Raw genomic sequence first — 22,982 nt, forward strand, 5'->3', positions numbered from 1 at the left:
CTCTTGCACTTCTTATCTTGGAGGGTGGACAAAATAAACAAACTGAAAATAACACTACAATGAACAGTAAATGATGAATGACTTACAGTACAAAAAACAGTGTAAAAAGGAAGACAAGTTTAAATATTGTTGTGTATGAAAGGGATGAAAATAATACAAGGATGAGAATAAGTAAAATGATAGGCTGGAACATCTGGGAAAGTAAATACAAAGACAAAGAGAACAGTCAATTAATGGAATAGCAAGTCCAAAGTTTCAACAAAATAAATAGTGAATCAGAATATGCTTGTGGAGGGACCAAGTGCCCATCTCCCATTTACTTCAGTAGGAGTTCTGCATGGTCAAGCCCTGAAATGTCCAATTCTTAAATGTTCAATTTTATTATTTGTTTAGAGAAAATACTAATTAGTTTGTTTTAAATTTGTGTAGGTCCATGCAGTGCTCTGCCTTTAAGCCAATGGGAGCTCTACAAGCTCAGAACTAGTGCTAGATCAGAAAGTGAGCATGCTAAATGCCATCTCTGTTTGATTTCATGCAATACATGTATAGTAATTGATTAGCTTTAAACTCACTGCGTCTGTGACTTTCTGATACAAGGAAACAAAAGACTAATTAGTCAGCATAGGAATAAGAATAGCTTTCAGCTTCACCTGGCAACTACTTCAACTGTAAACTAGCAAGACAGCACAAAGTAAATTAACACAGCAAGAGACTTACAAAACATTGGATAACTTCATTAGCAATAACAAGATATGCCAACTATAGGATTGCATGATAAGATAAGGGTAGGTAATTTTCATTTTTCATGGCAAAAGATCTTGAGTCAGCAAGGAGTTTGCTCCCCAAAACCTCTCTGAAACAATTCTGTACAAAAACAAACCACAACAAAGACGCTTGTTACTGCTGCATGCAAGCAGTGATTAAAAGGCCTTCAACAAGATGCAATCTATTACAGCAACTACAATATTCACATTACTGTGTGGCTCTGTGACTCCATAAAGTAGTTGTGCATGGTTTCTTTTAATCTGTGGTTTGCCATATTCTCTACAGTTTTTGAAATTTAGTATTTCCTCCTGCTTAAAATTAACAAAATTTCCCTTTTGTCCATTTAATAGCAACCCATCCACTAAGAAAACAATCATGTTCATATGTACCAAAAATACCGTTTGCACTGCCTTTAGTGGCAATGAAGGCCCAACTCTGTCACATGCAATTGCAAAGCCGAAAAGGAGTAAAATGTTCTGTCTCCTAGAGCATGATTTTAATTTTCAGGAGACCAGATTTATTTACTGTTCAGAAACAACTCTATTGGTAGAGTCTGTTTTCATATGGCCAAATAAGAACTTGAAGTAATATAAGAAACAGTGATTTTTGTTCACTGCCTAGAATAAAGAATTTTCTTTTTGTGCCATAGATCGAATTTGAGGTTTAATTTGCTTGGCAGAGCCTTTTTACCTGTAGGCCGTAATAAGTAAAAGTCTACCTGACTCACTGACAAAGGTTCATCTGCACTTCGATCGTCCGAAGACTTAGGAACTTCCAGTCTGTCGATGAAAGCCTGGAGCTCCTTCCTGAAGGCCTTCATCTGCGCATTGATGCGGTACAGGAGCTCGTGCTCACGTATCCTGCTGCCATCGTCCTCCTCGTCCATCAGCCCAAAGAGGTCCCCGTTGGCCACATAAATTCTTGCCTCTGTGATGATGGTGCTCGTGTCGGAAATGAGGCGATCTATTGTCTTGCCCAGCCGCTCGGCTTCGGAGCGAATGTCCTTCATCTGCTGCCTGTCAGTGAAGCTTTTCTGCCACCCTGATGGCGTTGGATAAAAAGACCTGGTGGGCGTCAGGCACCGAATGTTGCGCACCTCTTCGGAGTCGCTTTCCCCACCGATGGGACCTTCCCTTTTGCGGTGAGGGGGGCGGGAATCATCATCGCTCTCCTTTTTTCCCGCATCGCTTTCCGCATCGCTGTCTCTGGGGCTGCCGCGGATCCCCAGGTGAGAGGCCAAGTCGTAGCGCTGCATGTTGGACATCAGGACTCTGTTCTCATACTGGAGCTGCATGACTTTGCCGCTCAGCTCGTTGATCTGCATTCGTGCAGCTTTTAGCTCCTCCTGTAACGCTTCTGTCTTGGCATTGTCATGGTGCCTAGAGCTCTCATGGGCCCCAGACTTGTACTTGTATTTGTTCAGCTCAGCTGTTATGCGTTTGTTTTGTTCTTCTAAATCAGCTACATTTCTCCTCAGCAATTCTGTTTCATCTTCTACTAGCTGCAAATGCTGTCGTAATTCTGACAGGGATTCATTCTGCTCTCCCAGGAGTGGGTTCGTGGTCCCTGAGAAATCATCTCCTCTTAAATCATCGAGTTCTGCTTTCAGTCCTCTATTTTCTACTTCTAGTTCCACTATTTTCCTCCCAAGAATGTTAGCTTCCTCCTCCACAAGCCTCAATCGAAGCTTGAGCTCAGCTTCTCTTGTGGTAGGTGGCCCACCTGCTTCACCTTTTGGCAAGGGACTGTCCAAATCCCCATAAAATGATCTGTATTTTTGCAGCTCATGTTCAAATCTGTCTTTCTCTTTATCAATTTTAGCCATTTTCTTCCTCATCAAGGCTGCTTCTTCTTTGACAAACTGTAACTGGCATTTCAGGTCTTCATTGTCATCCTTAGGAAAAAAAGCAATATTTGAACAAACTTGAAATCAAACAGGAGACCTCCACTGGGATTGTCTTAATTTACAAGATTATCACAGGTACATGGCTTTAGATACTAAGATATTTTTCTGCAATATTTTTTCACTGATCAATAAATTAAAAACAGGGGAAAATACTATTTTACTTGTGACTAAAATTTGCACAGTCCCCAGAAGTACCTTGGGGGGGGTGGGAAAAGGGGGCTTGTAAAAAACCTTATATTTTCTATGCTTGCAACATTATCAGACTTTACAGTGTTCAAAAATCCTGGAGTCAGCACAAATAGAGCCTATAAATCTTGTTTCACTGCTGCTGCCATTTACTTTGCCTAAAATACAGAGTAGGTGAAAGCTGGTGGGTTCTGTTGCAGCACCAAGTTTGTTTAGGGAGTCCTTGAGATTAGTGGTGTCTGACTGCAGATCTGGGTAAGAGCTCATCCATTTCACAGCATACAGGAAAACAAAGGGCAAAGCAAAAAGCAAGCCAAGTGCAAATAAGTAAACCATGTACCCCATTTCCACAGCTCCCTGAAGTCTCCACATAGGAATCAAGGCTACAGTTACTTGCAACATACCTCTGTTGGCGTCTGCTGTGACTTTTTTTCTGATTTTGGTAGGTCTTTGCTTCCTCTCCTCTTCAGTGATTGCTGCAATTACAACAAAAGGACATGCACTGAATTTTTCTAAAGGTACACTAAAGATGTATATAAATTGTATATAATTAATTTTAAAAGAGAGCAAATCAAATGCAACTATAAAGGAATTAATTTCTTGTAATTTTTGAGATACTAAATACAGAGGAAAGATGCCATAGCCCAAGAATGAAACAGCAATGGCACACAAATAAGGTTTTAGTTTAATCAGTCTTACCTTTTTTATTCAACACATTTTGAGACTCGTGCATTATGAATGCTTAACAAACGACAAGAGTGGTAAGAAAACAGGCATCCCAAGTGGTAACTGTCAGATGGGAAAGCTGAGACAAGCAGTGACACCCAGCTCCCCCATTTGATATTAACCCTGGTGGGGCCAGGGCACTTAAAAAAGCCTTCATCTTAGACAGCAACACAAAACAGTGTCACTGAGATCTGTAGCTGACTCCAGTGTGCATCTACAAGCACACCTTTCTCTGTGTCCCCCCCTCAGGCTTCAACCTTGCAGTGCACTGCAGTCACACTTCCTTAAGTGTACACTAGGGACAAACTCACACATAGCTCTGGTCACTATTTTTGTTCTGTTTCCAGATCATATTCAAGTAAATGCCATTTAAAACTGCTTGGACTACAAAATTCTAAAGAGAAACAAATCATACCAGCTCAAGGACAGAAATACACAAAACACACAAACACAGGTCTGCCCCAACCATATGAGTGAGATTCTTTGGTGTCCTCTTATCTGCTATGTAACCCAAGAGAGTAAAAAAGAAACTCCTGCTTTTAGAGCAGGATGCACTGGGATTGAAGCCAGCTAGTGTATCCAGCAAAAATCTTGTAGCTGCTGACAGCAGAAAACTTGGTTATGGAAAAGCAGCAGCAGTGGAAAACAACTGCCACCATCCCACTGGCAACACTCAATACTGATCATCAGGAAAACACAAATGAGAGGATATGTTAATACATAATGCCCCAATTGCAGCTGTTCAAAGTTTTTGTGTTCCCCAGGTAAACTGTAGGCCCCAAGGCAGGACAGTGATAACCAATACCATCTCCTTCTGAGACTGTGCTCTGGTAGAAACATCCTGTGAGAAACATACTCTTCCCTGCACCAGAGGAGGCAGAATCCATCTCCATCTAAAAGCTGTCCAGTTCCACAGACTGAGAATTAAAATATGTTCATAATTCTCAAGAAACAGAGTATAGTGGGTGAGTATGCTGCACATAACAATCCTGTGCACTATTTGCCTGCTGGTACTAATCATCCTCTTTCTTCTGCAGATCAACTCCATTAAAAATTCCTACACTCGTGGACTGCTCACTAAAAAGGAAAAGTTAATGCCACAGAAAGACTCACATGTAAATCAAATTTTTATGTCTCTTGCGGAAATATTGAATGCTCTCAGTAGACCAAACAATAAAACAAATCAAAGATCATAGCTAGATAGCTGTAAAACACAGGCTTCTAATGCAATCCAGAAAAGACATGAAAATAGTTCAATTAACTCATTTATCCCTTTCAGTATAAACCCCGCAAATTTGGAATCCAGTCTATTAACAAAATGGTTCTTTTCCAGAGTCACCCACAAGTTATCCTGTTGTAGAAATGGTACATGCATTTTTGAAAGGGTTGTTTTGTTGTTTTCTTTTAGAATTGGCAAGTTTATGAAGCCCTAAACTTCCAAAGGAGTAGGTTCCTCCTCTGTGTTACCATTAACTACTGTGTATCACCACTTTGAAAAAACCCTTTTCAAATCAGTTTACACTGCAAGCTTTTCCTTGCCCTGTATTTAAGCCAATATCATCATGACAATAATAATATCAAATAAATAAATAAATAAGCTATAGCTAAACTATATTTCTGCTCTATTACCTAAATGCCTTTTGCTCACCCTGTTGAGCTCAGCATCTCTCCAGAAATAATGAAGTTCTGGAATGCTGGGATGAAACTTCTTTTGTACCCAATGACTTCTCAGAAGATAAGAGATAAGAAAAAGTACTTTTATAGGTATAATGTGCAACACAACCCCCTTGTTCTTCTCCTTTCTTGCTCTATTTTTTGTAGTAGTCAGGATAGCAACATTCAAATTACAACAGTAGTTGTGGCCATGTAATGATTAAGCACTACTTTCTGTTCTGCTCTATTTGAATTACAACTAACTCTCCAGAGCTTGTATTGTTCACCAACAAAATCCCAGCATTCACCAAAAATTTTATAGCAGAAAGCAATGAAGAACATGCACAATTCAATTAGCAGGATGATGTGGGTAAGCAGATTAGGCCCAGCTGGAATTGGTGTGATCTCTTTTCATATGAAAAACACCATGAGACAACTTCTGATCACTATGATCTCACACATCTCAGCTGACAGAAAATATCCTCACAATCACAGTGTCCTACAACATCACATCAGGGTACTGAGGCAATGGCAATATCACACTAAACAAAGAATGCCACATATCAAGAAGTATATTCTGCTATAAATACTCAATTTTTGCTATAAATACTAAATTTTTGAGAGTTTCTTCCAGATGTGCATTTCACAATTTACAGTAGCTACTCTTTCTATCAGTTCTCTCAAGCCTTGTACTACTGAAGTCTTCCAGTTCAATTTTCAACATGAAAAAAATTATTGATGCTAATGAGATAAGCAATGAAATTCATCACAGCAAAATGGAAAAAAGAAAAAAATGTTCAAATTAACATATGGCAGAATGAAAAAATAGCAACTCAGAACTCCTGCATGCAAATCTTCATACTAAACTGAGACTGGACATTACTAAAATTGTCTGCACATTGCTTGTCACTAAAAACCACCTCTTCTTCTTTCTCAACTGTAGCAAAAAATCTGCCCTTCATATGCTAAAATTGTTGTTGTGAAGGAGAGTTTGTGGGCTCAGATAATTTTTTTTCCATATAATTTAGAAAATCCTATTCAGAAGTGTCCACAGCCAAGATAAGGCTGCAGATGATGTTTGTATTAGATGCAAACCAGATCACACGCAAAGGGCAATTCTGCTGTGGTGCTCAGTAGCATCAATTCTCCAGTGACCTTCACTGGAGTTTATCCAATGTCTTGCTGGATATGCTAAGCACTTCTCAAGATGGCATAATTCTTCTCTTGCCAGCCCTAAATTGCAAGCCAAATGTGCAGCCCTAACATCACCTGTCATGCTCGCTGCTTCTCAGGTGGAAAGAGACCCGAAATCTACTCTGAGAATAACACAATATGGAGATAATTTCATCACACTCTTAGTAGTAAAGCTATAAAATGAACTCAAATTCTTCCTGCCTTATTCTAAGCTACAATAAATATTTCAAAAATTAATAAAGAATCCTTAAGTAAAACCTACCAAGATTTTTCAAGATGCTTAGGTTTGATTTTTTCAAGCCTGATCTAGGGGTATATTATCTAAAAGTCACAGTAGGCAACCACGGGAGGAATTCCTGACACATCAAGGGATTTATGCATGCACTGAGTCCCCAAACAGCCTTTATCCCTCCTCACAGAACAAGGCAAAGGGTGTGCAGCTCCTTGAATTTCCACAGCTACCACAAACCTTCTCATCTGCACAAAACTGAGCTGTACTTGGCTATGGTAAGCTGACTCCCAACTGCTGTGACACACCTGCAGTGCTTTTGAAAATCAGAGTAAACCCAACACTTTACACTTTACAGTCTTGAAAAGTCGATGGATATTGAACAATTTTTGGGCTGCATAAACTTGCCTCTTTGTGGCACAGAGTGACTATGACCAGGGAAATGTAAATTTGCCCTAAGCCTCTCTCTGCACTTTCCCTTTAATCAATATGGCTGTGTAACCCATGGAGCTGGATCAAATCAGACAGCAGACTGACTTTTTAGTTTTCTGCCACTGGGTCTCCAGTTTTTATTACCACTGGGTAATAAAAAATAAATTGACACTATCTTTGTTGGCAAATTGAAAATTTATATTCTCCAAAAACAACAACAACAAAATCTTTGTTTTTAAAATGCTCTCCTTATTCTGCAAGTCTTAGTGCAATTTGCCAGCAATTTGCCAGCTCAAGACCCTGGTTTTGTCTGTCATTAGCACAAGCACACAGAATGAAACTTTACTCCTTCCACCACCATTCAAGAGCAGAAGTCTTGAATACCTCTGTACTCTACTTGCTAGCAAAATTAAACCACAAATGAAAAAGCAGAGGATAACTGAAATGCAAAAAGCACAGCCTATCTGTCCACAAAGCAAGCACTAAGCATATCCATATTAGCTGTACCAACACTCTCTTCATATTTAAACTGGCTTGTTTCAAAAACACTGCTGAGGAACAATACAAAATGAAAACTATATTTACTATTTCACTAGAGAAAGAAAAATAGTTCTCATGTAGTTGAATGACTCTATACTGTAGAAAAGAGGAGCTCACCTCCAATATTTGTATTATTTCATTTGCATTTATTTAGGAGTTATCTCAGTTATCACTTTCAGATCCTTTACCATTATTTATTTATCAATTAAATAAGAAAAAATACAAAAGAAGGGAAAAATATATGCAATATTTGCACCTTATCTAGAGAAATGTTTTGCAGTTTGAACTAAAACCATATTGTTAGAGCATATCATAATAACTATTATAGTATAACTAGGTAAAAGAATTATTTGCAGTGCATAACTGAAGCAGCATATTTATGCTGCCATGACATTTCCTTCCTTCTTTTCCTTATTCAAAAAAATGACATTAGATGAAAGCCACCTTTTCAAAGCTCTCACTACATCCTGGTCAAAGAGCCATCCAAACTGATACTTTGCTTTCTGTGATTACACACTCCTTCATCCACCAGGATATCACAAAACAGTGAAAGCAATTTCTCTGAGGAGGAAGAGGTCTTGTGCCATTTGAACCTTTCAAAGCATGGAAGAGCTAGACATGGTTATTTCCCCAGTGCTATCCAGCTAAGCTTTGTTATGGATGCAGAAATCACAATCATCTTACACTTGGCTCCCTAATCCTGAAATGCAAACGAAGATCTCAGAACATCATGAATATTTTGAAGCACAAGTGCAGGAATAAGTTATTGTGCTGCATACTGATGACAGCTACACTTTTCCTCGGGCTTCCTAAGTTGTTGTTTATTTGCCAATTCTGCAATTCATTGTTGTTTATTTGCCAGCTCTATCTATTCTGAGAGAAGAGATTCAGTCTTTTTGACAGGGTTTGCACAAAGCCTAGTACAATGCACTGCTCCAGCCTTTATCTGGGACTGACAGCACTACAGACAGCACATCAACATAGTTAAAACCACTACCACGTAACAACAGCAATATTCACAGGCACAGATATGTATGTGGCAATTATAAATTAAATACATAAGAGATTTCATCAAATGTAGAGTGTTTTTTCTCACCCCTAGTACCACATGCATTGTTTTTCAGTCTTCTTAGAAGGATATCTCAGAAGAGATTCCAAATAGATTTTCATGAGAACAGGAAAGTGCCAGCAACCAGATGAGGTTCATTGCCTTGGTTACACAAATGCATATATATTAACCAAAGTGTAGTTACACTATCCCAACAGAAAAGATTTGTGTCAAAAATGAAAAGAAGTGAGAAGGAAAATAAGAATGATTCTGCATGTAGTGTGTACCTCTACACTGCTCACTGGAAATATATAGAGAAGGCAGTTCTGCAAAATTGTGGGCTGATCACACATGTCCATTGGTGTCCATGCTCATTTGATACTCAAGAGTTGCATTAAATGCACAGACAACACTTAGAGTCCCTCACCTGGATTCACAGGACAGCATCAAGCACAGGCACATCCAGGTGCATCTGTAGGCGCACAGCAGAGAAAGGAGCTTTGAAGCTCACCCTCTTAGACTGTGCTCTTCTGACAACTTCCACTTACAGGAACATCTCACCAAAAAATCAGATTTTAGAGTTCATTTGAAAAGATGCAAAAATTGAAGATGAATTCTTCTGTTACTCTTGGTCTCTTCTTTTGTCTGTGTTTACTTGGGGAAGTGCTTTTGTAAAGCTAACTCTTTGTAAATTGTCTTAAAAGTATTTTCTGTAATACAACATATGGGCAAGTTTCAAAGGTGTTAGGAAAGTTTGGTCATTGAAAACAGAGGATCAAACTGCAGTGCTCTGAAGTTATGCCAGTGTGATCCAACCACAAACTAAACACATTTTGATGAGCAGCTCATGTAAAGAAGGTGCCCTAGAAAAAATAAACCATGCAGACTAAGAGCTGAAATGGAAGGAAGGTGTTTTATAAGTTTGGATGGCCCCACACCTGCTTTTCTCACTCTGGTACCAGTCTGATTTGAGATAACCTTAACCTGCATCCCATACTTTTCCTGGTATTTCAGCAATGGATGGAGATGAGGGGAAGGAGGACCTTGCAGCCCTGGCTAGGGCAGAGTGTCCAGCTCCCTCACTAACTTCTAGAAACTGTAAGACCTGACACTTGATCCCCATGTCCTGCCCTCCTAAATAATGACTCTTCCCCCTAACTGAAACTTGCTCTGGTTCTTATGGGAAATGCTTACTCCCAGAAAGGGAATGGGCTGTGACTCAGGCTGACTTAAAACCTTCATATAGAGGTTGACCTAAAACTATTATTTAAATGTTCCCTTTGCTAGAAGTGTGAAAATCTCATTTTGAAAAGAAGCTTGACAGTCTTCCACTCATTATAAATATTTGATCACTGGAATGTATTTTTAATTAGCTATCATGAACAAATATTTGACTCTTCAGCATTTATCATAAATGTCACTGAACCAGCAAATCACCTGCAAATTAATACCACAGCAGCCCTAATGGGGTCATGCAAGAATCAATTCTAGGTCCTACTCTAATTAACATTTTTTTCTCACTAACTGGAAAGAAGGCCCATAAAATAACATTGGATAAAGACTGCAGGGTAAAGGTTGGAGAAACACTAAATATTGAAAAGGAAGGTCACTGATACAAACCTTTATGCAATCTAATAAAATCTGTTTTAATATGACTAAATATGAAGATACAGATGTAAGAACAAGGAATAAAAGTTATGCTAAGACAACAGGAGAACTGCCTAGAGAATAGAGAAGATCTTTTGAAAAGCCACATCTCTGAAAAAAACCTGTAGGCTCATAGAAAATAATCAGCTGAAATTATATTGAGGTGTAATTTTGTGACCAAAAGGTTTACTAATGTGGGATGTAGATATCAAAACTGGGGTTTGCTGTGCAGTAACTAGAAAGGGTTTGCCTCTCCACAGAATCAAAACAGCTTCAGGCAAGTGAAAAAATTCACTTCCAAGTAGTGTCTACCTTTCTCCTTTGAGAGAGGTCAAATTCCTAACCTAGGTTAAATGCTTAGTTTTCACATGGGTAAATGATATCAACCTTAGGCATGAAGATTTTACACAAAGAAAAAAACAAACACCAAAACATTGATGACAGACTCTTGAATTTAGCAAGGCAGAAAGAAAGTGTTTCCTGCCTGGTAACTGAGTTTCAGCAAATTCAGATGAGAAGGGAGGTGCGAATTTTTACCTGTTCCTGGGACAGTTCACAAAGAGCTGTGGTAGACTGTTCTCAGCTGTTAATTTTTAGCACAGACTGGAACCCTTTTCTGAAAAGTAGGCATCAGCTTGAATAAAATATCCTGGGGTATTTTATGACCTGTGTTATTCAGAAGACCAGACTGGTTTACTGTTTAAGACAGTTCTGTCCTCATAACTTCTGAACACATGAAACTTGACCAAAATTTGGAAACTGAGCAACAATACTCCTGGAAGCCCATCACAAGAAAAATAAATCTCTGCATGTATTTATATGTATCAGCAAGGCAATATTCCATTTCAAAAGTCATTCTGGAGGACTGTTACTGGTGCTTCTAATTAATCATTTAATCAAAGATTTAAACTGCTAGCATCTGTAAATTTAAAATAATTTAGACCAGCCTGTAATTTAAAAGACTGCTGATAATCAGGGCAGTTGGATGTCATCGTCTGTCATGCTTTGCAGGGAGGTAAAGTCCTCTCATTACAGACAACACTGATGGAAACAGATTTATGGCAAAGACCTTCTAAGTGCAAGTACTCATCTGTGACCTCAGCAAAGGGCTTTGCTGTTATCCTAACCTGGATTCATTGCTAAGCTAAGCCAAAGTCAATTAAAACAATCATGCAATCAGGATCAAGCAAAGCAACACAGACTTGATACCTGCAGGTTTTATTCTACACATCTTGATCTATGCAGTTGTTAATACTAGCAATGAGGGGGAAAGGGGGGAAATCACACATATATCAAAAAATCTAAGCAGAAACAAAGACTTCAAAAAAGCACACCTGCACATCTAAGAGGTTAATCCATTCCCTTTTACTTCAAAATAAGAAATGCAATACTTGGAACTCTTAGCTATGGAACATTATCAAAATCTGAATTTCTCTAATGTCAGAAGGTTGCATTTCTTGATACTATGACCACTGAAGTAAGTGAAAAGAAAACCAAAAACCCAAAACATCAAAAGCCTGGTGCTCTTGCTCCTGGCTAGCATTAATTCCACATGATTCAGAAGAGCTGCTGAGCTGATCCCAGAACCCAGCAAACCTATAGCTGGGTGTTCCCTCAAGTGACACATATTATATAGCTATATATAATAGCTATAAATGTGTGCGAATGGGAGGGTCTAAAAGATGGTAGGGTCTAAAAGAAGAGGGTCAGAACATGCCATTCTGCTTCCTGAAGTGTCATATTCTTCCAGGGCAGTTCAGAGGTAAAGCACAGCCAGCACACTGCCAGTTTATGACGAATCAGCTGGCTGCCTTGGACAATGGCACACAGAAGCCATTTGCAGGGCAGTGTTCCCCACCACTGAACGCGTACAACACCTCCCTTGTCTCACTTTGTTCTTCCTCCCTCGCTCCTGCACTGCACGTGAGGTGTGTGCCTGATGGAGAGCTCAGTGCTGTGCCCACAGACACACACGTGCACAGCTGCATGACACAGAGCACAAGCAGAGGCACAAACCTCTGTGCAATATCAGTGTCACTGGGAACATGCCCTTCTTGGTAGCATGTAGCTGCCTCAGATCTCCTGCTCATTTGCTGTGTTTTCCCTTGGGGAAAAAAGTCTGCTTGGACAGACCCTGAGCTCTCCTGTTTAGCAGAAGTAACCTGGAAACCATTTCCTTTCTCCCTATCCAGAAGTGACCTTCTCTACCCCTCGTATGCTCCACTTCAAAATGGGAAAATAGATTCTGCTTGTTACTAACAAGAACAGATCAGAAGAGTGGAGGCTGAAAGAGACCTCTGTTATGACCAGCCCCCACAACTGGCCTCAGCAAAGCACCCTGGCGCCTCCACAAATGGACAAATGTTTTGAGTCATTACCCATTTAATAGTCCAGTCTCTCACAACCTCTGAAGATCTAGTCCAGTGCCCCCTGCTCAGAGCACAGACAGCTGAAGCAGGCTTCTCAGGGCCGTGTCCTGTGTGATCTTGAATTTCTCCAGAGGTGGAATCTCCTTCCTCTATAGGCAATGAGTTCAGTGTTTGAGCACCTTCACACTGAAGTTTGTTCTTGTCCTGTCACTGAACACCACTGAAAAGAGTCTACCTCCTTCTTCTTTCCATCCTATCAGATATTTCATAGAAACACAGATCTGGGGGCCTCCCCAGATACCCTGCCCCCAGGCCCAGGAGCCCCATTTCAGCTGAGCCCATGCTTCAGGTCCTGCTTGAGCTGTGTGAGATGCAGTGAGTCTGTCATTAGCTCACCACAGTTGCTCCTGTCACTGGTCATGGACTTTGTTGATACACCTGTGCACTGGTTTTCCAGCTGAACCTTAGACTTGATTCATCACCTTGAACCTGACTGATAATCTGGATTTCATAAGCTTTCATTTCTAAGTGGACTGCAGGCAAACACAAATGACATTATAAAGCACTGGCAGCAAAACATTAAGTTGGGCTGATTTTTGGGGGGATTGAGTGGGCGTGAGGGCAGGGAAAAGGACATGGGAAGATAGTTTTAAAGGAGAAGGACCAAACTCCATCAAAGGCTGGAGTATCACACTACATCTTTTGCATCCTACTGTGCGCCATTAGGATACTAATTAACAAACAGTATCACTTTTCCTTCAGGCACTGCATACAAGTCAGAGCAGCATACAAAGGTATGCTTGCTTCACTAGGCTTTTCTGATTTTGAACATACTGGGTAATTTATGCCAGTCACTTAAATTCTCAGGACCATCATTCTGAAAAAAGTGATGAACAATTACTACTGAATAGTAAATTTAGAAATTCTTGTGGTAGCTTTATTGTACATGTCTCTGCTGTCCATGTTCCATTTGAGGTCGTGCCAAGTTGTTTCACCTGTTTTTACACTGGAAACTGCACTGAGGTCACACCCTGAGGGCCTGTGACACGTTCCAGAACAGCCATCTGTACTGTGACAGGACAAGGTTCCCTTCCTTACACCAACAGCTGAGTTCAGTCAAGATGCAGAGCAGCACGAACCTCCATGGTGCTACTTCCTATTTATTCTCCTAAAGCCAGGACAAACTACCTACAGCTGTGAGGATCTCCCAAACTTCTGTCAGGAGCATCTGAAAGATGCATTGGGAAATTCCATGTACAGAATAACTGAAAAATCTATCAGTCTGCAGAGTTCTCTGGAGGTTTTGGAAACTGTAGATTTGCTAGAACATCCGGAGGATGTAAAGACAGAAATATCTTTCATAAGGGGTTTCTGAAAATCTCAGTTTAATATGTGAGATAGCCCTGAAACCAGCAATGACTACATACACTAAAACAATAACAGAGCTATGGCAATTTCTTTTTCAATCTAAAACAAGCTCATATTTGACCTGTATCAGCACATTACAAATACTCTGTTATTTCAGCTGTTTCTTTGAATGGACAGGTGCACTTAAGCAGGACTAAATACAGTGGTACAAGGGACAGAAAGCATGTATACCTATTACTCATCAAAGCCTTGGAGGGACTTCCAGGAATATGATGACATTTGGTGTACATTGATTCCATACAAAAACATGTATCTAGAACTCTGGTTCAGCACCTAGAAAATGGCTGTTCTGCCTCTATAAAGCCTTCCAAGTAATAGAAAGCAATTTTGACAAGTCATATGGATTTCCTCTAAACCCAGATAATCCTAGCCTACATGTATTTTCCCGTTCATGTTTTTGTACCAGCACAAAGATACTGAATTTGTCCTCTATATCATGCAATCTCTTTCTTTAAGATCTAAAGTAATCATACATAATGTCTTATAGCAAGAAAAAATTTTCCACCTGCCAAAAATGAAAAAAACGAGCAAAAATAAAATGTGAGGTGGAATTTGAAAAGCACAACATATTATTAAACAAAACAAAACAAAACAAAACAAAAAAAAAAAAAAAAACAAACAACAAAACCAACTTAGGCAAAACAACAACTAAAGAACCAGGGTAGATTATATGCTGTCTCTGATACTGTGAAAAGTAACATAATAGAGCTATTTAAGAATCCCCTAAACAAGAGAGCTCATTTTTACACTTCTGAGTGACCTGGCAACTTTTTGTTTCAATTGAGCAGTCCAGTTGGTACCCTTATGTCTCAATTGTATATAGGGACACTTGAATCTCCATTTGAGTAAAGCAATACTGAAATTGAGAAGTACAAAAATATTTTTTTTTCTGTGACTGAGGACCATTAGAGAGCCTTCTAATATTTTATTTCCCAGACTTTTCTCTGTTTGTTAATGTGGTATAATATTTTGGCAGCCAATGAAGTCAGTAGTGAGGCTGCCTACTCAGCAAAGAGATAAAGAAGGTTTTCTTTCTCCTTTATATCTTGAGGAAGTCATACTCTAAAATCTGTACTAAGAGAAATACATCTTTTACTGCCTGCTCTATGGTGAGTTCATGCTCACAAACCATTTTCTCTGATAACCAGATACCACCTACCACCCAATCCACAGCTCCCACCCTGTCCATTACTTCCACAGACAACTGGGCATGGCAAGTGATTGCCCCTTGCCAAGTAATTCCCAGCAGGATGAAATCACATGGCAGCAACAGACTGGACTTGCTGTTCTGCATCTCGTTTGCCATCTCATCTGGCTCCACACCAAGTCACAGAACCTTTGCCTGGTTTTTGCACTAATAAATGAAATGGTCAGAGACTGTTCTCAGGACCCAATGCCAACTGGCTCTTCACAATTCAGTCTCCTTTCAGCTGTGATGACAATACAGCTGAACTTCCCTACAGCTTCCTTTCAAACAAACAGGAGCACATCCAAATTGTCAATCAGTAACAAGCTCTGACCCAGGCTAGACCCCAAATCGTGCCCAAGCACTGAAGCAGCAGCAGCTGACCCAGGTCAAAACCATCTAAGGGACATGTTAGCAACTGCTTGTTCAGTGTGTGTCAGTGTGTGGGCCCTTCCTTAGCCTGATTTACTTTACATATATAGTTTTTGACTGCTGGAAGCAATTCTGTAGCAAAAAACAACTTTGAAAAGAATTATCCAAGAAAAAAAAAAAAAGGGTTTCAGGTGCTTGAGACCAGAATGTTTGGACTAATGTCCTTTCTGTAAAATATAGCTTGTATATTTTTGGAAGCTCAGGTTTTATTCTATGCTTCATTTCAGTTAGGTTTTTTGTGGGTTTTTTTAAGATGGTCATTACTGGTTTTTTTTTTTCCTTTAAAATACACCTTACTGCAAAGAGACTCTAATTTTACCTGGAGGCTGTATATAATATCAGTAACTCCTTTGACAAAAGAGCTTGCAAATCTAAGGCTGCTGCTATCTACCACAGAGATGAAGGAAAATACAACAAGATTCTGACACAAGGAAAGAATTCTCACGTTCCCATGAAATTAGAGTAGCAGCATTATGTTTCAATCAACAGATTCAAAAGAACTGATCAGTCTTTATTTTGTGATGGCTAAATTAGTTTCTGTTTTAAATCTATTCCAGATATACTCTTTTTTACAACAGCTGCCACTCCTTCATTATTACTTCCTAATCAGCCATCAATCCTGCCACTTCTTTTACACATCTTAATCAATTTTCAGAATCAAAATTCACAAAGCAGCACACCAACTTCAAAGACTAAAAATATCCTTCCAGGCATCTTTACCCACAAAATCTCTCCAAAATAATATGTTTATGGAGCTTTATTCCTTTGAAATAATTCCCTATTTACTACATATGTTTTGGAATACATTATTATTGACCATCAGGCTGTTTATATTCAATTTTGAGTAACTCTTTTGAAGCAAATGGCTCATGTGAATTGCTGATGGCTGATAGATAATTAAAATCTAATTTTACAAAGTTTAAGCATCAGCTGCATCTCAAATGCACTTTTTTCCCCTGCTCATGGCATGACATTTTCAGAGAATTACTACAACAGATTCTGTTACAGAGATTAATTTCTTACTCCATTATGATTCTTTTCTCATATTCAAAGAACAAAACTGAAGCAAACTCTGCTTATCCCAGTCCCTGTGAAGTCACAGTGTGCTCTGAGCAAGTGTGTCAGAATCACACCCTCACAGGTTATGCATAGCATCCCTGCTGAGTACTGTTTTTAAAGGATCAAAATACTTGGGCAAGACACCAAAGGTAACAGAATACCATACAAGCAATTCTGACTGAGGGTTACACATCTGCTGGGATGGGGTGCTTAGAAATCACTGAGCTGTGCTTGGAGATAGAGGACTTATTCTCTTTTTCCTGTACAAACCCAGGCAGACATTTGTTTCTCATCTCTTTTTGAAAAGTCTTATAAGTACCCTGTTGTTCTTTTCATCAAAACTAGTTGCCTTTATTTGAGACAACAAACCAAAATTCCAGATCACAGAAACCCTCTGCTTAAAGGTACTGTTGGTAAAAGTGTTGCTGAAAGACTTAGTATTGGATACTCCAAAAGACACAGGAAGGAACTGGTCTTGTGAGAGCCCTATTAAATCCTCCCCTGCTGCCATCTGGTGCCAGGAGCAAGTAAATTACTGTAACTCTCCAAAGAGTTCCACTTACTGCACTGAGCCTGTGAGGATGAGCAGCTACAGCAGCCTCTCATCTCACTCTGCTTAACCTTGCTCCCTCCATTACCAGCTGTTTGAAATGAGGCTCTAACTCTGAGGAAAAATGAAAATATGAGGTGCAATTATGATGTGCTTGGGAGACAGCATGATGGAGGAGACTTAATCTTTCTCATTCGAGTATCAATCTCCAGTGATTCATATGCATGCAGCACAGGCAACAAACAGAAGCTAGAAATCCATGAACATCCACATAGTTATGACCTCACTGGAATCACAGAGACCAGTCAGGATAGCTCACATGCCTGGAGTGCAGCAATGGATTGATGAAAACTCTAAAGGTGAGGAAGAAGGGTTTGGCTCCACACAAAAGAGCAGTTCAATTGCATTTGGTGCTGTCCTGTGACAGGTGATGATGGGCCAGCTGTGAGCTACAGGCAACAATCAGAGGACAGAGGAGCATCCTCTGAAGTGTCTCCTGATCATCTGATGCACAAGGGAAAATAGATGAAGCATTTTCAGACAACTAACAGTCACATGATTTCTGCAATGGATTGAAGACAATTTTTGCCACAGGTGATGAATAAGTCAGCTGTAGCAATTACTTTGATGGACCTCTTGCAAACAAGGAATCAGAGGTTTAATGGTCAGTGGCAGCACTGGCAGCACTGACTGTGAGATGGTGAAGTTTAAGGTCCTGAGAGAAGGGATCAAGACGAGTACCAGGCAAGGAAGTTCTGAAAGCATCCAAATATGTAATGTTACTGTTGGATATGGCTGCCTTGCCTGTTGGAAATGCTGCAAACCACCACTCTTTATGAGACTTGGTTCCAATTTCTTGCAACCTCATTACATTTTAAGCATTGCAGATTTTCCACACCAAGCATCTGTCCTGGGATAAGTTACCAACACTGCTAATATTTTGGGAAATTTAAGCAAATTATTCAGCTCTTTTTAAGATGACAATATTCTTGTTTGCTTATAGTAAATTATTCTAGCAACTGTTCTCTTGAGACATCCCAGTATGTCCGTGTTCCAGACCATTTTTGTGTTTATATACAATGTATACCTCATACTTTCCTAACTCATCAAAAGGATGACATAACCTTTTAGAAATTTTCCATTCCTATATATTACCAGGTAATTATTCATTGGAGCTTACCAGTTTGAATTGCTGAAAATTCAGTATTTATAAATTACCTTACCCTCTCCCACTGCCAGCTATCCATCTGCACGTTTTCTCCAGCTGACAGATTATGTTCCAACTCCAGGGCCAGAAGGCAAAGCCAACTAGTCCTGCAATTGTTGTTCCATCAGGGCCTGGATAAAGCTGAAGCCAGGCATTAGAACCAGAAACCTTCATTCAGGTGCTCACAGAGATACAATTGCTGTTTCCTAGCACAGAGAGTGATCCTCCACTGCTCTCAGATCAGATGCAAAAATGATGAGCTAAGGCTTGGAAACAAGGAAAGGAACAGAACAAACCAAGGAAGCTGACAGATTTGCATGAGGGGGCAGAGGAACCAGGGAAAAAGTAAAAATTTCACAGCAGACTGAAGTTGTAGCTAAGAAATGGGGAAAATATATTTAAATCAGAATAAGAGCAAAATTAACTAGAAAATTCTTGAAATCCAGAAAGAAGATTGGACACTCATGAAGAGTTGGAAAGATGCAGGGAAGGAAGGAATGGTGGGAGAGAAGGACAAGACTGGGACTTAGAAATCAGAAGACAGCACAACAGCTACTACTATCAGACATAAAAGAAAAAGAGAAAAAGAGAAAAAGAAAGAAAAGGAGAAAGTGAAAGAGAAAAAAGAAAAAGAAAAAGAAAAAAGAAAAAGAAAAAGAAAAAGAAAAAGAAAAAGAAAAAGAAAAAGAAAAAGAAAAAGAAAAAGAAAAAGAAAAAGAAAAAGAAAAAGAAAAAGAAAAAGAAAAAGAAAAAGAAAGAAAAAGAAAAAGGACACTGGATCAAGACTGAGTGAAAGAATCTGGAGAATGTGAGACTTTGTGAGTTATAGAGGAAAGACTTGAAATAAGTGCTTGTGGTTAAATGGCAGGAGAAGGGGCTTAAAGAAAGAAAGGGTTATGAGAAAGAAGAGATACTGGATTTTCATCCTAGAAAAGCAAGGCAAGCCAGTATTGTTGATCAAGGGGACTGGGACAGCATCTTACCAGATCTTTTGCAGTGTGTGTTTGTTGGTTTGAGGTGTTTTTTTGGTTGTTTTGGGGGTTTTGTTTTTGCTTGTTTGTTTATTTGTTTTTTGTTTTGGGTTTGGGTTTTTTGTTTGTTTGTTTTGGGGTTTTTGTTTGTTTGTTTTTTGTTTTTTTGGTTTTTTTTTTCTTTTTCGGGGGTGGCGGGGTCAAATTTGGAGTTGTTTGGGAGTTTTTTACAGCAGCTTTTTTAGTGAAATTTCCAGCTATCCTTCTGATGTCTATGCAGTCTGAACACTCAGAGGTGTATAAAGAGCTAATCTGTGCTTAAACAGGGCAGGCAAAGGTTGCAAGAGTAAGCAGAACAGTGCAATTATGTTCCTTTGGTCCCACAGCAGGTTAATGTCAAAATAAGGAACAGAATTCAGATTCTTCCTCCAAGCTCCAGTGCCCAGTTCCCCAGATCCTGTTGCCTCCTTCCATTTCCATGCAGTGTATGAACCAGATTGACAAGACAGGCACCACTACAGCAAAACACAGACTCCACTGCCTGCAGTCTGAACTGAAGGCACAAAAGACATCTCTGGTTCAGTGCCATGGTTATCACAGGTTCTGTATCTGAACTAAAAGTCTGTGCTCAGAAAAGGAAAATGGTGGCTTGACAACACCACCCTAAAGCAGCTGTAAGAACTGAGCTGCCTTGCATCTGCCCAGCTTGGAGCAGTAGCAGAGCAATCCACACCCATCCAGAGAGACACATTGTGGGGGTACCAGTTGTTGGTTTCTCTGGGTCTGGATTGAAGGCACTTGAGATAGTATTTCAAGTTTGGACCCAAGTGTTTATTATTTCTTATCAGTAAAATAGTCTCACTACTGTGAGTTTGGCAGCTTTTCATTAGAAGGCACAAAATGGCTAACAATCTCTTGTTACAAGGTCTTTTAAGACTAGACTATCCAATTAAGACCTAGATTATTTTCCCTTTTTAACCCAATAACTGATCCCAAAGAGCCCACTATTGGACTTTTCTGCCCAATTAAAAAATGCAACCCAAACCCATGAAGAAGAAACTCAGGATGACACCCTGCGCCCTCCATCTTGCTTCCATCCACAACATACTAAAAATCCCAAAACCTAAATTTCTCACCTAAGGGATGCACCTACACTATTCTCTGTAATCTATTTCACACTTTTGTGGATTCTAGTCTATCTTGAAGTCTAGGAAACTTTCTCCATGAAAGAGGGTCAAAGTCAGTGCTGCCCTGGGGGTCAGGGCACTCTAGAGCAGAGAGAGAAATATTCCCAGTGCTCTGGGTTTCCACAACCCATGTCCCCAAAAGACACTGTGCTTCTTGCCATTGCATGTCTGCATTGCAACGAGGATTTGTAGAGCCCAGGGTCCAGTACAACAACCATATTTTCCCCCTATTTCATTTGTTTCACAACAAACCACTAAACATCAGGTAACTGGGTGTTTGCTACATAGCTACAGCAAACAAATTGATTTTTAGTTCATGATAACAGAAAGATCTACAAGCATTATCTAGGCTTTACTTGTTAACAACAAATTAATGAAAGTTAATTAATTAATTAATCCATGAACATGTTCATTATTATTATTAACATGTTAATTTTTTTAATATCTGAAAAGTTACATCTAGCTACTGTTAGTTTCTCTTTCCTGCTAGGAAACAATTCCTCTACTTTGTTTTCAGCTTCCCAAAAAGGATTACAGTTGATAGCAACCAATATTAAAGAAAAAATCAGCAGCAGTTGCTACAAATAAAACCAACACAGATTAAAAATCTTGTGTGTCTGTGTGGATATATGCAGGAATAATTTGCCATCAAATAGCTGCAGTTTGGGGGGCTGAAAGCAAAAGTAACTGATAGAAAATGAATGCATTGTTGGAACACCTTCCAAATCCTGGATGCTTGCAAGCTTCTGCCATCAACAACATCTTCAAACTTGTTGTGGAATTTATCATAATTTGTTTTTTCCAAAAGCTCCAAATCAAGAAAGCAAACTGCAATTACATCTTTACATAAATGGACAAATACATTCACATGTCTATATTCACCCAAATGTTCACTGGAGAACTCCAGATTTGACTCTAAACCAACACATCTGCTAGCTTTTATCTTTTCTACATGTTTTCAGTCAAGTATCCATGCTTTTTGAAACAACAGAGAATTCACAAAGAAAAAGCTTTGGCTTTGGTCCTGCCCTAGAGACTACCTAACAAAACATTATGCTTTCTTTCTTACATTTTCTATTAAGTCATATATTAATTCTCTGATATCTCACAGTGTTCATTATTAAAGAACAAGAAATTTCACATGGCAGTTGTACATAAATAGATTTTAAGAATGGAAAGGTTTGGGTTTCTGCAGCACATCTGATGACAAAAGTACAGAAATCAATCATTACATCTCCAAGCATTTTTACTATGTTGTGAAACAAAAATGTTTCTTTGTCTTTAGAGAGATACTTTCCCATTAATTCTAAGCTCAATAAAGCAAAGATCCCAATCCAGACAAAAGGCCTTCCCCGTATTTCAATTTAAGCTGAGTAGAACTCCCTTAAGCAGGAGGTTCCATTGGCTGTATTGAAATGAGAAAGGGTTGTGAATCCATGAAATTAGAGGAAATAACTAATAAACAAACAGAAAATTAACATTGTGACTACCTGACAATGACATTTAAAATGCATGAAACCTTCAATTGCCAGAGAAGAAGAAAAACTATTTGTCACAGAAAAAATTCTAATGCAGACTGCTTTTGGTTGTTTTCATGTTTTTTTGTATTAACATTTGAATAGCTTCTTCACAGATTCTAAATTTCAATTCTGTAAGATTTACTATTCTTTACAAGCATGTTTCCATGGGTCCCCCAAGTCATGGTATATTAGCCAAGTGCATAATAATAATTTGGCTTTGCTTCAAACTCATTTTTCCTCTTGACTTGCACCTCCTCACCTATCCTCCATCTCTCCCCATGGTGTGCTGAAAGTCCTGGCCTGAAAATCAGCATTCACCTGCTGAAAGCAACTCAGCAGCCTATTTGAAATACATAAATCCTGCCAATTATGACGACACATTTCTGAAGAAGTTCTCCCTTCTTCAGTATAAGGATGTATTTCTGACTCTTTGTCCACTCCACCCCTGCTATGGTGTCAAGGCTTACTAAATGTTTTCATTCTGGCTCAGTGCCTCCATTCTGTGCCACTGGGAAACATCCATCTGCTTCAGCTTCATGAAAACCATTATTGTGTAACAAGAGACCCTAAAGATGACACCATCTCTTCTGGAGCCTCCAGCACCCTTTCATTGATACCAACAGCAAAACCAGAAAGGACTAAACACAAGCCAAAGAAAGGAGTGGAGAGCAGTGCGGGAGCAGCAGAATCGTAACTCCGCGTAGCAGGCCAGAGGGAAGAACCATGATAAGGAGAAAGTGACTAGTG

At 39.3% G+C, this 22,982-nt stretch overlaps 1 protein-coding gene across 4 annotated transcripts in view; it reads right to left on the reverse strand.

The window, feature by feature from the left end:
* Nucleotides 1–28: 28 nt before the first annotated feature.
* Nucleotides 29–22,982, reverse strand: part of MTCL3 (MTCL family member 3) — a 32,034-nt gene continuing 9,080 nt past the window's right edge. The window contains exons 5-7 of one of the 4 annotated variants that reach the window (XM_077175268.1): nucleotides 3,262–3,333; nucleotides 1,484–2,659; nucleotides 29–193 (exon numbers count right to left, since the gene is read on the reverse strand). In XM_077175268.1, the coding sequence (XP_077031383.1) occupies nucleotides 83–193; nucleotides 1,484–2,659; nucleotides 3,262–3,333 (1,359 nt within the window). In that variant the 3' untranslated portion in view covers nucleotides 29–82. Of the gene's footprint in view, nucleotides 194–503; nucleotides 865–1,483; nucleotides 2,660–3,261; nucleotides 3,334–22,982 lie in introns of those variants that run through there. The other 3 variants (XM_077175269.1, XM_077175270.1, XM_054629446.2) reach the window with 3 other exon arrangements.

Source organism: Agelaius phoeniceus, chromosome 3 (genome assembly GCF_051311805.1).
Source record: "Agelaius phoeniceus isolate bAgePho1 chromosome 3, bAgePho1.hap1, whole genome shotgun sequence".
Taxonomy (NCBI): Eukaryota; Metazoa; Chordata; class Aves; order Passeriformes; family Icteridae; genus Agelaius; species Agelaius phoeniceus.